Source organism: Pinus tabuliformis, chromosome 1_1, assembly GCF_031772625.1.
Source record: "Pinus tabuliformis cultivar Carrire ecotype Pingquan chromosome 1_1, CPIR1, whole genome shotgun sequence".
NCBI classification, from domain to species: domain Eukaryota; kingdom Viridiplantae; phylum Streptophyta; class Pinopsida; order Pinales; family Pinaceae; genus Pinus; species Pinus tabuliformis.
The window spans coordinates 979,699,004-979,711,037 of record NC_142297.1 but is presented as its reverse complement, the minus strand read 5'-3'; the positions used below and the strand labels follow the sequence as shown (position 1 = coordinate 979,711,037).

At 38.3% G+C, this 12,034-nt stretch overlaps 1 protein-coding gene across 2 annotated transcripts in view; it reads right to left on the bottom strand.

The window, feature by feature from the left end:
- The window catches only part of LOC149217792 (uncharacterized), a 130,885-nt gene extending 119,315 nt beyond the window's left edge, over positions 1–11,570 (bottom strand). For both annotated transcript variants that reach the window (XM_089393079.1, XM_089393080.1), the window contains exons 1-2: positions 11,264–11,570; positions 9,661–10,895 (exon numbers count right to left, since the gene is read on the bottom strand). In XM_089393079.1, coding sequence (XP_089249205.1) covers positions 9,661–10,675 — 1,015 coding nt within the window. In that variant the 5' untranslated portion in view covers positions 10,676–10,895; positions 11,264–11,570. The remainder of the gene's footprint in view (positions 1–9,660; positions 10,896–11,263) is intronic.
- Positions 11,571–12,034: the final 464 nt, after the last annotated feature.

The window sequence follows — 12,034 nt, the reverse complement described above, 5'->3', positions numbered from 1 at the left end:
TGCATAAATCGAGCAATAAGGACAACAACAAAAGAAAGGTCAGGACGGGTATGGGTCAAATACAAAAATTTTCGTACAAGCTAACGGTATAAGGTAGCATCAACATCAAGGGAAGTACAAGTGACTGAAAGTTTGGCTCCAAACTGAAAGGGAGAAGGGGTTGGCTTACAATCTTCCATGTGAAAGTTGCGTAGAAGATCACAGGCATACTTAGACTGGGAAACAGAAATACCTAACTTGGATTGCAAGACTTGAAGACCAAGAAAATAATACAAGTGTCCTAAGTCTGTCATTTCAAACTGCTTTTTAAGGTTGGACTTCAGATGGTTTTTAAGGTTGGGATCACTACCACTAAGGATGAGATCATCAACATAAAGAACATGAATGATAACAGACTTACCCACTTTCTTGGTGTAGACACTATTGTCAAAATGACACCTAGAAAAGCCAGTATCTAAAAGAACGCTATCCATTTGGGTATACCAAGCTCGAGGGGCTTGCTTGAGACCATAAATGGATTTCTTAAGCCATCATTCAAGTCTGGAGCCTGTTTGTATAAAGCCATGAGGTTGTTTCATATAGATTTCTTCATGCAAGTCCCCATGCAAGAAGGCAAATTTAACATCCATCTTATGATCTTCCCATTTGAAAAAGGCAGCAAGGGAAAGAACAAGGCAGATAGAGTTCATTTTGGCAACAGGGAGAAGGTTTCAGTATAGTCAATGCCTTCAACTTGTGAAAAACCCTTAACAATAAGGCGAGCTTTATGTTTATTAACTTTTCCATCTGGTCCAAACTTGGTTTTGTAAACCCATTTGCATCTAACAAGTTTTCGTCCCTTTGGAAGAGGAACAAAATCCCATGTATCATTTGTCAATGATGAATGATATTCTTCATTCATAGTTACGTCCCAATCTGGATGGCCTGAAGCTTCTGCAAAGGCGTCAAGATCATAATTCAATGAAACTTGAGCCAGTAAAGAAGAGGCTCTATCAAACTGAGAACGTGTGCAACGTTGATCTGTAAGATTCACCTACAAAAGCACCTTCTACATCTAAAGTAGCGCGGACCCATTTTGGAAGCTAAGGCACTGAAGGAGGATCACGAGAAAGTGGGGGAGGATTGTCATCCTCGTTGTCATCATCTGAAGAAGAAATATTTTCAGAAGTAGAAGGGATAGAGAGAGGTGGCACATCCATCGTACTAGGCTCGTAGGCCGATATATTTTCAGCAAACTTTACATCTCTTCTAATGATAACTTTTTTGAATTTAGGTGGAAGAAGTCTATATCCTTTGACATCTTCAGAATATCCAACAAAAATACATTTTTCACTCTTAGGTTCTAAGGCTTTATGTTTCTCATCTGGAATATGAGCCAATGCTTCACTTCCAAAAACACGAAAGTGACTTACATCTGGTTTAATTGAGCTCCATGCGTCTTCTGGAGTGATATTCTTTAAAACCTTAGTATGAGTGCGATTTACTATGTAATTTGCACAGTTAAATGCTTCTACCCAAAAATTAAGACCAAGTCCTTTAGATTGATGCATAGGCTTAGCCATTTCCTTTAAGGTGTGATTCTTCCTTTCAGCTACACCATTTTGTTGTGGAGTAGTATGTTGCACTTGAATTCCATGCTTAGTGCAAAAGTTGATGAATTTGTTGTTAACATATTCTCCGACATTATCAGATCTTAACTTAAGGATTTGATGTCCATATTGTTTCTCAACATAGGCCTTAAATGCCAAGAACATGTTAAATACTTCACTCTTGAGTTTTAAGAAGTATACCCAAGTGCATCTGAAGAAATCATCAATGAAAGTTAAGAAACACTTGTCACCAAAGAATGAAACAACTGGAAGTGGACCACATAAATCATTATGCACAAGTTGTAAAGGGGTTGACGCGTGCTAAGAGGCACGTTTTTCCAAACTATCCCGATGATGTTTTCCGAGTACACATCCAAAACAAACACCATCTCTGCAAGATACCATAGGAAGACCTGTCACCATATTTTATTTACATAGATTTTGATGGGAGCAATAATTTAAGTGACCAAATCGCTCATGCCAATGTTTGCTCACTTCATTATGAGAAACAAATACCGAGGAAAGTGTTGATGACCCAAAGTTGTTAAACTAATACAACCTTGTAGAATCATCAGCAATTCCAGTAGCTAAAATCTGTCTAAGATCTCTTAGGTCCTTAATTACAACATCATGAAGTGAAAATTCAATGGTTTTACCTTCACCTGAATGAGTTATCCGATATGCAGATAGAAGGTTGCGGGATAAGGTTGGAACACATGATTAATCATTTAATTGACCATTGTTTAGATTAATAGTTGCAATCCCTACAACACTAAGAGATCTATCATCACCAACATATATAATTTTCTTGTTACAATCATTTAGAGAAGAAAAAAATGCCTTTGTTTTTTGCCATGTGATAAGAAGCTCCAAAATCAATGAGCCACTCATGAGAATGAGAATGAGATAGAGATGCTTGACAACCACATGCAGAAAGTGTTATTCCTAAAGATGAAGTTGAAGTTGAAGTTGAAAAGTGCTCCAAATGGATGTTATGCTTCTTCATTGTTGCTTCCAAGGCTTCCATCTTCTTAAAGCATTTGGATTCTAAGTGGCCATCTCGATTACAAAAGTTGCAATGTCTATCAGTCTTCTTCGCTTTGTTTTTATTTGCCTTATCATTTTGTTGAATTGATTTTTCATTTTCAGATTAAAAGTGCTTAGGACCCTTAGTTGGTTTAGGACCATTATCTTTTTAGGATGTTTCTTCTTAGGATTCTTTGAACTTGGTTGTTGTTAGGCAGCTAAGGCTTTCTTAGAAGAGTTTCCAAGATTAAGAAGACCAAGATGTAAGAGTTTTTTTTGTTCTCTTATTAAAAAATCACAAAAGGCATCAAAAGAGGACTTGTAGTCTTGTCCTTCAGAAATAAAGGCTTCTCTATTAGAATGGAAGGTGGAAACAAACACAAAGTAGGTTGGTCCCAACTTAGTAAGAATGGAATAGATAAGGCTACCATCTTCTTTCTTAACCTTAACACCTTCCAAGAGAAGTCCAAGGGTCTTGAACTTAGACAAAAAATCTTCAATGGAAGAAAAATTATTGGGGTCCAACATAAGCAACTCATTTTCAAGTTGATGGGCTCTAATTTCATTTTTAATTCCAAAACTTTATTAAGTTGTTCCATTGCTTCATCGGGGGTATCTAAGTTCTGCGATACCCTAGACATCCCTATCAACCCACATGCTTGATCTTGCATATTTTCCCATTTGGCTTGCTTATCTTCATCTTTAGGTTTAGACTCTTGGCCTGAGGCTATTCTATAAAGACCTTTACTTTTAAATAAATCCTCCATGTAGGACACACATTGGAAGTAGTTGGTGCTGTTAAGAATAACTTTCCATTTTAACAGAAATTAAAGTTGTAGATGTTGAAACTAAGTGTTCCAATGGAAAGATCTCAAAAAATTAGGCCAATTCAAAAAAAAAACTCTGAAAACGGCTTCCAGAGGAAGAAGTTGTGGCTTTTTGAAGAAAAGTTGTTGAAGAAGCCGACGAAGTATGTGAATGTGCAGAAAGAATGTTAATGTTATATTTTTTAAAAAATAACCCCTTTCCAAACTTAATCTAATTAGCTCACTTTAAAATATATATATATATATGTGACCCACTTCTATAAATAAGTGAAAATGACTTTTACAATGGTACTTTATGAACTACCCAGTAAATTGTAACTTAAATAAAATATAAAGAGACTTTAGAATTATAAGTGACTCACTTTTTATAATGGGTGAGAACATTTTTACATAAAGTAACTTTAAAACATAAGTTACATGTGCTTTTTGAAAAAATAACTCAACAAAAAGAAAGACTTGAACCCAAGACCTATGTTCTCATAAAGTAACTTTGGACCAAACCTTACAGCTTGAAGTTAGATTTCGTCAGAAACTAAATATTTTCCTCATTGTTTCTAATTTTCCGATATCACACTAAAGCGCAGTAGAAAAGAGCATACGCATGAGAACAATCCTTCCTTTATGTTTCTGATTTGCTTAGATCGCACAGAGACGCGGGGCAAAGAGCATAAGCAAAAATGAAAGGTATGGACCCGATAATAAAAACAGAGAGATAAATAAACCGAAATAAACAGAGCTAAATAACTCAAACTGCAAATAAAGACTATATACCTCCAGATCTTAAAAATGATGTAGTTGGGGCAACCAGAAAAGTTTTCGCGTGAAACGAAAGAGGCTCTTCACTGGAACAGATGCTCCTGACACAATAGAGCAATCTTCTCGACCCGAAAGCAGTCAAAAACAGTGGATCTTGGAAACGACAGTCGAATGCAGTTGTACCGCCTTCGGATTTAATTCACCAACGGATACAGCCCTCAAAGAGCTCCAATACCATGTAAGAATTTACAGGGTAAGTTCCTCAGATAGAACACCAAAGGGCACCACTCACAAACAGCTCACAGATCAATGCACCAGTATTCTTAACGTGGCTAAAACCCTCAAAGAGGGAAACAGTTTACGGCTTGAGCCAACACGACCACTTCAGACAATTTATTAATGTAAAAGAAATAAAATTTGCATAAGCTTCTCTCATGAACGATCACCTTACAAATGACCCTCCATGCTCTTTAAATAGAGATCATGGACCAATTGGGTGTTAAGCCACAAATCAAGTGTCAATAATATCGAGGAGAGAATGAATCGTCGCATCACTTCATGTCTAGAACATATCGTGACCATTGGATTGTAAGTTACAAAAGTACTTAGTAAAGAAACGCACTGTACCTAACTCTACACTAAACCAAGTTATACTTAACTATTTCCTATGTGTCGGAATATCCTAACATCCCCCCTTAAGAACAACTTGGGATAGGATTGAAAGATGTACAAATATGACACAATAGGAGAAAGAAGGGAGGAGGCATTTAGAGCCTATTGGTATCAAAGCTTCTCTCATGAACGAGGAATTATACACATATGCAAAGTTTCCCATATATATATGACACAGGGTTACCCCGGCTTTACCCACAGTATGCATAAACCTATGCAATAAACCATTTTCCGCCTTTCCTCAACCTTTGCACATTGCCCAAGAATTGCCTTTATCGCAATCACTCATCGCAATTTGCCATGGTCATACCACATATATGCTCTTATCACCCCTCCGACTTCGATATGTGACTATCAGAACCGTTTAACACCACTTTCACATTAAAGACTGACACAACACTTTAACGGAATATAAAGGAAATACATTGAAGTTCTGCTCCGAACCACAGAAGCGGATCTCAAAAACTATACACCCGCATTCATATATCGTCAATTCCGCCCTTCCATATCAAACCTTCCGCTGCGTTGCTCCTCCTCCGATCTCCGATCTGCCCGATCTCCGATCTCCGATCAACACTTATCGTTATCGCTATCGGTTATCGCTTGATCCTTCACACTTCACCTCTTCCTTTTAAAATTTCTGATCCGACATGACTTACAGGCCCGATGGGGTTATAGGTTACATTTGATAAGTTTCGGGTCCGGCTACATATTGTATGTCGCAATCGCTTCTTCCCTTTGAAAGATTGCGATGCGATCCCGATTTTTCCACTCTTGCGATTTAATCCTAGCCGTTGATCTGTTAGATCTAACGGTTGCTATACATTAACACTTTAATCCTCCGCTACTCTGTTTACTTATGTTTTTACACTATTTCTTCAGCGTTTTTGTAATTCCGGGTTTCTTCAAGGTTCTGATCACTTGGTTGTTTCATTGCACACTTCCTCCTGAGCTTTGGCTTTGATCTTTCTAATGGATTCAACGATCCATTATGATCCTTCTCATCATGCTTCTCTTTGTGTCATCATCGAACTCCGCCTGTAGCTTTGTTACAAACACTAGCTAAATGTCTAACTCTCTCTCTCTCTCTCTCTCTCAACCTCTCTCTATGCCTTTTAGGCTCACATATTTATACAAAAAGGGATTCTAAAACCAATTCCTGGTTTAGATCCATAAGCTTCTCAACAAAATCCTAAAATCTCTTTCTCATCCCTAAGGATTCTCTTAAATCCACAAAATCATGAACTAACTCCTAATCTAAAATTTACAATCAATTCTCAAATCCCTCAGTTCTCTCAACTATCATAAATCTCTCATATTCTCCTACATTCGAGAATATTTACAAATATGTCTCACTATATTCAATTAAATCCTATTCTAGCTTCTCTCATTAAAATCACTCAAAACATTAAATAATTACATTGATTCAATACTTAGGAAACCAACTTCCTTGAAACACAAGGCCCCCTATGTCTACTAGAATACAATAATGATGTTGAGCTGAATGCTCCTGCATCAAACTCCCAAAGTGGAAAATTTTCATGATCTCCTGATCATGTGTCTTCATATGTTGTTAGAAAACCTCCAGGGTCCCAAGCTTGTAACCGCCCAAATGCTTTACTCCTTTGTTTCTGTTGTATGTATGTTGTCTTCTGCTTCATCTTCTTCTCCTTGTCAATTAAGTTCATACTCTGATTGATCATCCTTACCCTCTGTTAAGATTATCTCTGTCTGCACTGAATCTTGTCTTTCCAACATTCTCTCCTGCAATTGAACATCTATGTTCCATGGATTAAATTCTTCAATAGAATCTTCTTCTTCCATTTTTGTTTGGTTGCTCATCTGTGCCAAATTTGCTTCAGCATCTGCAACAAAACATGCACTCACAAAACACTTGTTAAAATCAAAAACATAAGGCTTTTGTGCCTTTGGAAACACTTCAGTATGTTGCTCGGATCTCTCTTCTTTTGTCAGCATATCAGTATGTTGATTCAAACTCAAAGAACTCTTGAGACTATCAGCTAGTCTCTCCTTCTCATCATCTGTTTCAATGATGTCTTTCTGTCCTTGGCTGTGGTTTCTTTCAAAACCTCTGCTATGACTATCAGTAGCCATCTTCTTCTTCACCCAGAACTTCACCTTACTCTGATACCAAATAACGCAAGGTTACCCCTGCTTTACCCACAGTATGCATAAACCTATGCAATAAACCATTTTCTGCCTTTCTTCAGCCTTTGCACATTTCCCAAGAATTGCCTTTATCGCAATCGCTCATCGTAGTTTGCCATGGTCATACCACATCTATGCTCTTATCACCCCTCTGACTCCGATATGCGACTATCGGAATCGTTTAACACCACTTTTCCCAAGAATTGCCTTTATCGCAATCGCTCATCGTAGTTTGCCATGGTCATACCACATATATGCTCTTATCACCCCTCTGACTCTGATATGCGACTATCGGAATCGTTTAACACCACTTGTACATTAAAAGACTCGGCACAACACTTTAACGGAATACAAAGGAAATACATTGAAATTGAGCTCCGAACCACATAAGCGGATCTCAAAAACTATACACCCGCATTCATATATCGTCGGTTCTGCCCTTCCATATCAAACATTCCGCTGCGCTGCTCCTCCTCTGATCTCCGATCAACGCTTATCGCTATCGCTATCAACTATCGCTTGATCCTTCGCACTTGACCTCTTCCTCTTAAAAGTTCCGATCCAACATGACTTACGGACCCAATGGGGTTATAGGTTACATTTGATAAGTTTCAGGTCCGGCTACATATCGCATGTCGCAATCACTTCTTCCCTTTGAAAGATTGTGATGCGATCTCGATTTTTCCACTCTTGCGATTTAATCCTGGCCGTTCATCTGTTAGATCCAACAGTTGTTGTAAATTGACACTTTACTCCGCCACTACTCTGTTTACTTATGTTTTTACGCTATTTCTTCAACGTTTCTATGATTTCGGGTTTCTTCAAGGTTCTGATCCCTTGGCTGTTTCATTGTACACTTCCTCCTGAGCTTTGGCTTTGATCTTTCTAATGGATTCAACGATCCATTATAATCCTCCTCATCATGCTTCTCTATGTGTCACTGCCAAACTCCGCCTGTAGCTCTGTTACACAAAATACACTAACTAACTAATCATTGACCATTCGATACTCAACGACACACTTATACAACTTGGAATTGAATCTCTGTGCATATATATATAGGAACAAACAATTACATGATGAGATTCTTTGTCTCTCCTTGACCTCATCTTCTAATTAATGGCCTCTGTTCATTATCTGCCCATAGGCTTACAAACACTAGCTAAATGTCTAACTCTCTCTCTCTCTGTCTTTGTCTACCTCTATCTATGCCTTTTAGGCTTACAATTTTACAGAAAGGGATTCTAAAACCAATTCCTAGTTTAGATCCATAAGCTTCTCAACAAAATCCTAAAATCTCTTTCTCATCCCTAAGGATTCTCTCAAATCCACAAGATCATGAACTAACTCCTAATCTAAGATTTACAATCAATTCGCAAATCCCTCAGTTCTCTCAACTATCCTAAATCTCTCATATTCTCCTACATTTGAGAATATTTACAAATATGCCTCACTATATTCAATTAAATCATATTCTAGCTTCTCTCATTAAAATCACTCAAAATATTAAATAATTACATTAATTCAATACTTAGGAAACCAACTTCCTTGAAACACAAGACCCCCTATGTCTACTAGAATACAATAATGATGTTGAGCTGAATGCTCCTGCATCAATATACCAAGTAAGGGGGCATATTACCAAAAATAACACCAAGTGCAATCCAGCTCTAAACCAAAAATACATCAAAAAGAGGCTCTAAATGGCCTCTAAAGTCCAAAAATCCCACTACAATAAATAAGTACATATCAACAAAATACTTGCCTATATTGGGATCCTCATCGTCAATATCATCAATATTGTATGGAACCAATCAATTCTATGCTAGCCAATTCCATACTGAGCCAACGAATTCCAACACATAACCATAAGAAGCAAGGTGGAATGTCCTTAAAAAAGAACATTGTTTTGACTAGAAAAATCTAGTGGGAGAATCAAAAATTACTACAAAAACTAAGACATCGACACTATTTCATATTGTTAAACACAAAGTCAGGAAACCTTAATATGTGATGACAATCAAAAATGACTACAGAAACTCAAACATCGCGACTATTTCATATTGCCAAGAAACATTTCTTTATTCCTCACATTAATATATATAAAAACTAAGACAAAACCCTCATTTCATATTGTTAAACCCAGAGCCTGGTAACCTTTCTTCAATTTCCTCGCACTACTATGAGCTTAGTTGGAATTTTCATTCCGCCTCATTCTTTGTTGAAATCGGCAAGGGCAAAATACAAAGTAATTTTGTAACCCATATGTCGAAGAAGCAAGTGAATGAAGGTTACCTTTTGCACTCTAGTTGTATCTATTTTTCTACCTTGTCAAGCGAAAATAACTTCTAATTAAGAACAAATTAGTAATTTCCACTGACACCATTGATATGGATCTTAAGGGCCATAAAATGAGATTTCACTTATTTTTTAAGTATGAAAATGAACAAAAATGGCTTTAACCAAGGTTAATGCATTGAAGTCAAAACACATACTCCTACCTAGCATAGAAGAAAACATACCGGCAGAAAAGTATAACTGCTAATTAAACATAAAAGAAAGGGGAGGAATTTTAATATAATAAACAAAAATGTAGGAGAGTTAGTCATCCAAAACTCCACCTTCCATGTCCATGTCCATGTCCATGTCTGAAACTGCAGGAAATATTGAAGACCCTCCCGAGGCAACTTTTGGATCTGTGGCCAATCCTGCTGAGGCAACTTTTGAACCTGCTGGCAATCCTCCTGACACAACACCTGGACCTGTAGGCTGCTGGCTGGAATCAAAAGGAAATGATGGAGCTGCCAACAGGCTCCTTCCTTCTCCTTTCCTGCTCGTGCTTTGTTCCATCTGACACTTCATCTTGAACCAGTGAAAATAGTCCTGCCCAATTGCAGCATCACTTCCAGGTTCTCCACCGAAAAGAAACGAAAACTTCGGATTTCCTGCTTGCTTATCTCGAGCCATATTTTCGAATTGAGGCCCATTCTTAGCAACAAATTGTGATAAAACTTCAATGTTCCGCACCACTTCATCGTCTATTGGCTTCTGTGGGGGGGGAGGCAGAACTGTTGGCAGCAGATGTCCCTGAAAGCCTTGTGGAGGAGCTGAAGGAGGTAAAGGAGAATTTACCAGAGAACTGCATTCAGCTGAAGATGTGTTTAAAGGTGGAGCTCCCGGATGCTTAGCTCCCGGATGCGGAGCTCCCGCAGATGGAGCTCCTGGAGGCGGTCCAGGTAATGACTGCCCCAATGATGGCACTTGCTGACCTGCGGCCGGTAGCAATCCTGGTGGAGGAGGATGCCTGGAGGGCATTGTTCCAGGAGCAGGTTGAGAAGACATCATGTGAACAGGTGGAGCAGCTGGAATCTGTTGCCCTGGAGTTAATGTATTGCCACCATAAGGCTGTGGCATGGCTGGAGGCAGCCCAAACCCGGAACGCTGTTGCCCGCCTGGAAATCGAGGAGGAGGCATCATAGGACCTCGGCTGTGCATTGCAGGAGGTGCATAAGGACGACCCATGTTCATCGCTCCCGGGAGAAAACCAGAAGGGGGTGGTGGGGGTGCTGCTGAGGACGGGGTCGCTGTTGGAGGCCCGTGCCTGAACTGTGGAGTGTCCCCTCCTGGCCTTTGCATTTTAAAAACAGTTTCTTCAACCAAATATGTAATTACCTAATAAATTAAGAACTCCAATCAACCACTCAATATCTACAGACTGAACATCCAAGGCCCGTGACACTGTGTCTCCTCGACATATTATTTCCCCTTCCAATGCAAGCTAAAAATATACCAGTTCTGACTCGATAAAACTCGTCCTCCGGATTCCTCGAGACATTCTTATCCGAACACAAACTACCTGCGAGAAAATTCAAAACCCTAAAATCAAAATCACCAGACAGACTGCAATAACAATCTGTTCAATAAGATGGAATCTGATTTTAATAGCCGTTTAAGATGAACTAAAAATTTCGAGCTTACTGAGTTTGATAGCCCAAACTTGCCAAATAATTCCAAAAAAATATAATACTAGACCCGAAAAGACTGCTCCCAGACGTCGACCCTAAACCCTACTGGTTGCCGCGGAGACACAAACTTTATGAATTCAAAATTCGAGATAACAACATGAGAATTGGCAGGATTTGAATAAAATTAACAGCTTTGGGAGTCTTCCGTGGCAAAGGACAACCTATCCCTTTATGAAAATAAATTCAAAGCCGGACTTACCTGCAAAAAGTAGCCACGAGATCGAAGCCCTAGACACTGCAAATTTACCAAATTGGTGCAACCGAGAAGGAGAAACGATTGGAAACCATGATCATAAAATAGCAACAGCGACTCAATTCGGATGTTCCAAGAATTGGATCTTTAAGCCCCGCAAGTTCAATCAGCCATGCTCGGTACCTTCCTTACATATCGCATAACCAATCCGTGGAAATCCAATTTCTTAACTCCATTGCTTAGTTAGCATTTTAACTAACATTTTCTTCGACTCAAAAGCTTTCAAATGGTTGAGCGAGGAAATTTATAGGACAAAACTGCACGGTAGAATTCACATGCGGCAATTACAACTTAATTACACTTTATAGCGCCTTCCCTTTAACTTTTTTTTATATTATTAATATTATATTGTCGTTTTTAAACCATTAGCCCTATATTGGTGGGTTAGTTTTTTAATAACAATAGAGTTATGAGAAGGTATGTGAAATTTAATATTATATTGTTGTTTTAAACCATTAGCCCTATTTTTGGTGGGATAGTTTTTTAATAACAATAGAGTTATGAGAAGGTATGTGAAATTCAGACTTTTCATGGAAATGGATGTTTTCTAGGAGGGAATGGCTTGCAATTTTAGCATGATGAGCCTGAAATTGTGAGAATAGGAAATTTTCAATTTATTAGTAATTTAAATAAATGTAAAATGTAATTTTTAGCTAGTAAATAAAGTGGAAGGGTTAGTGGGCGAGAGTGGTTATTAATTATAAAGAATAAATTGAA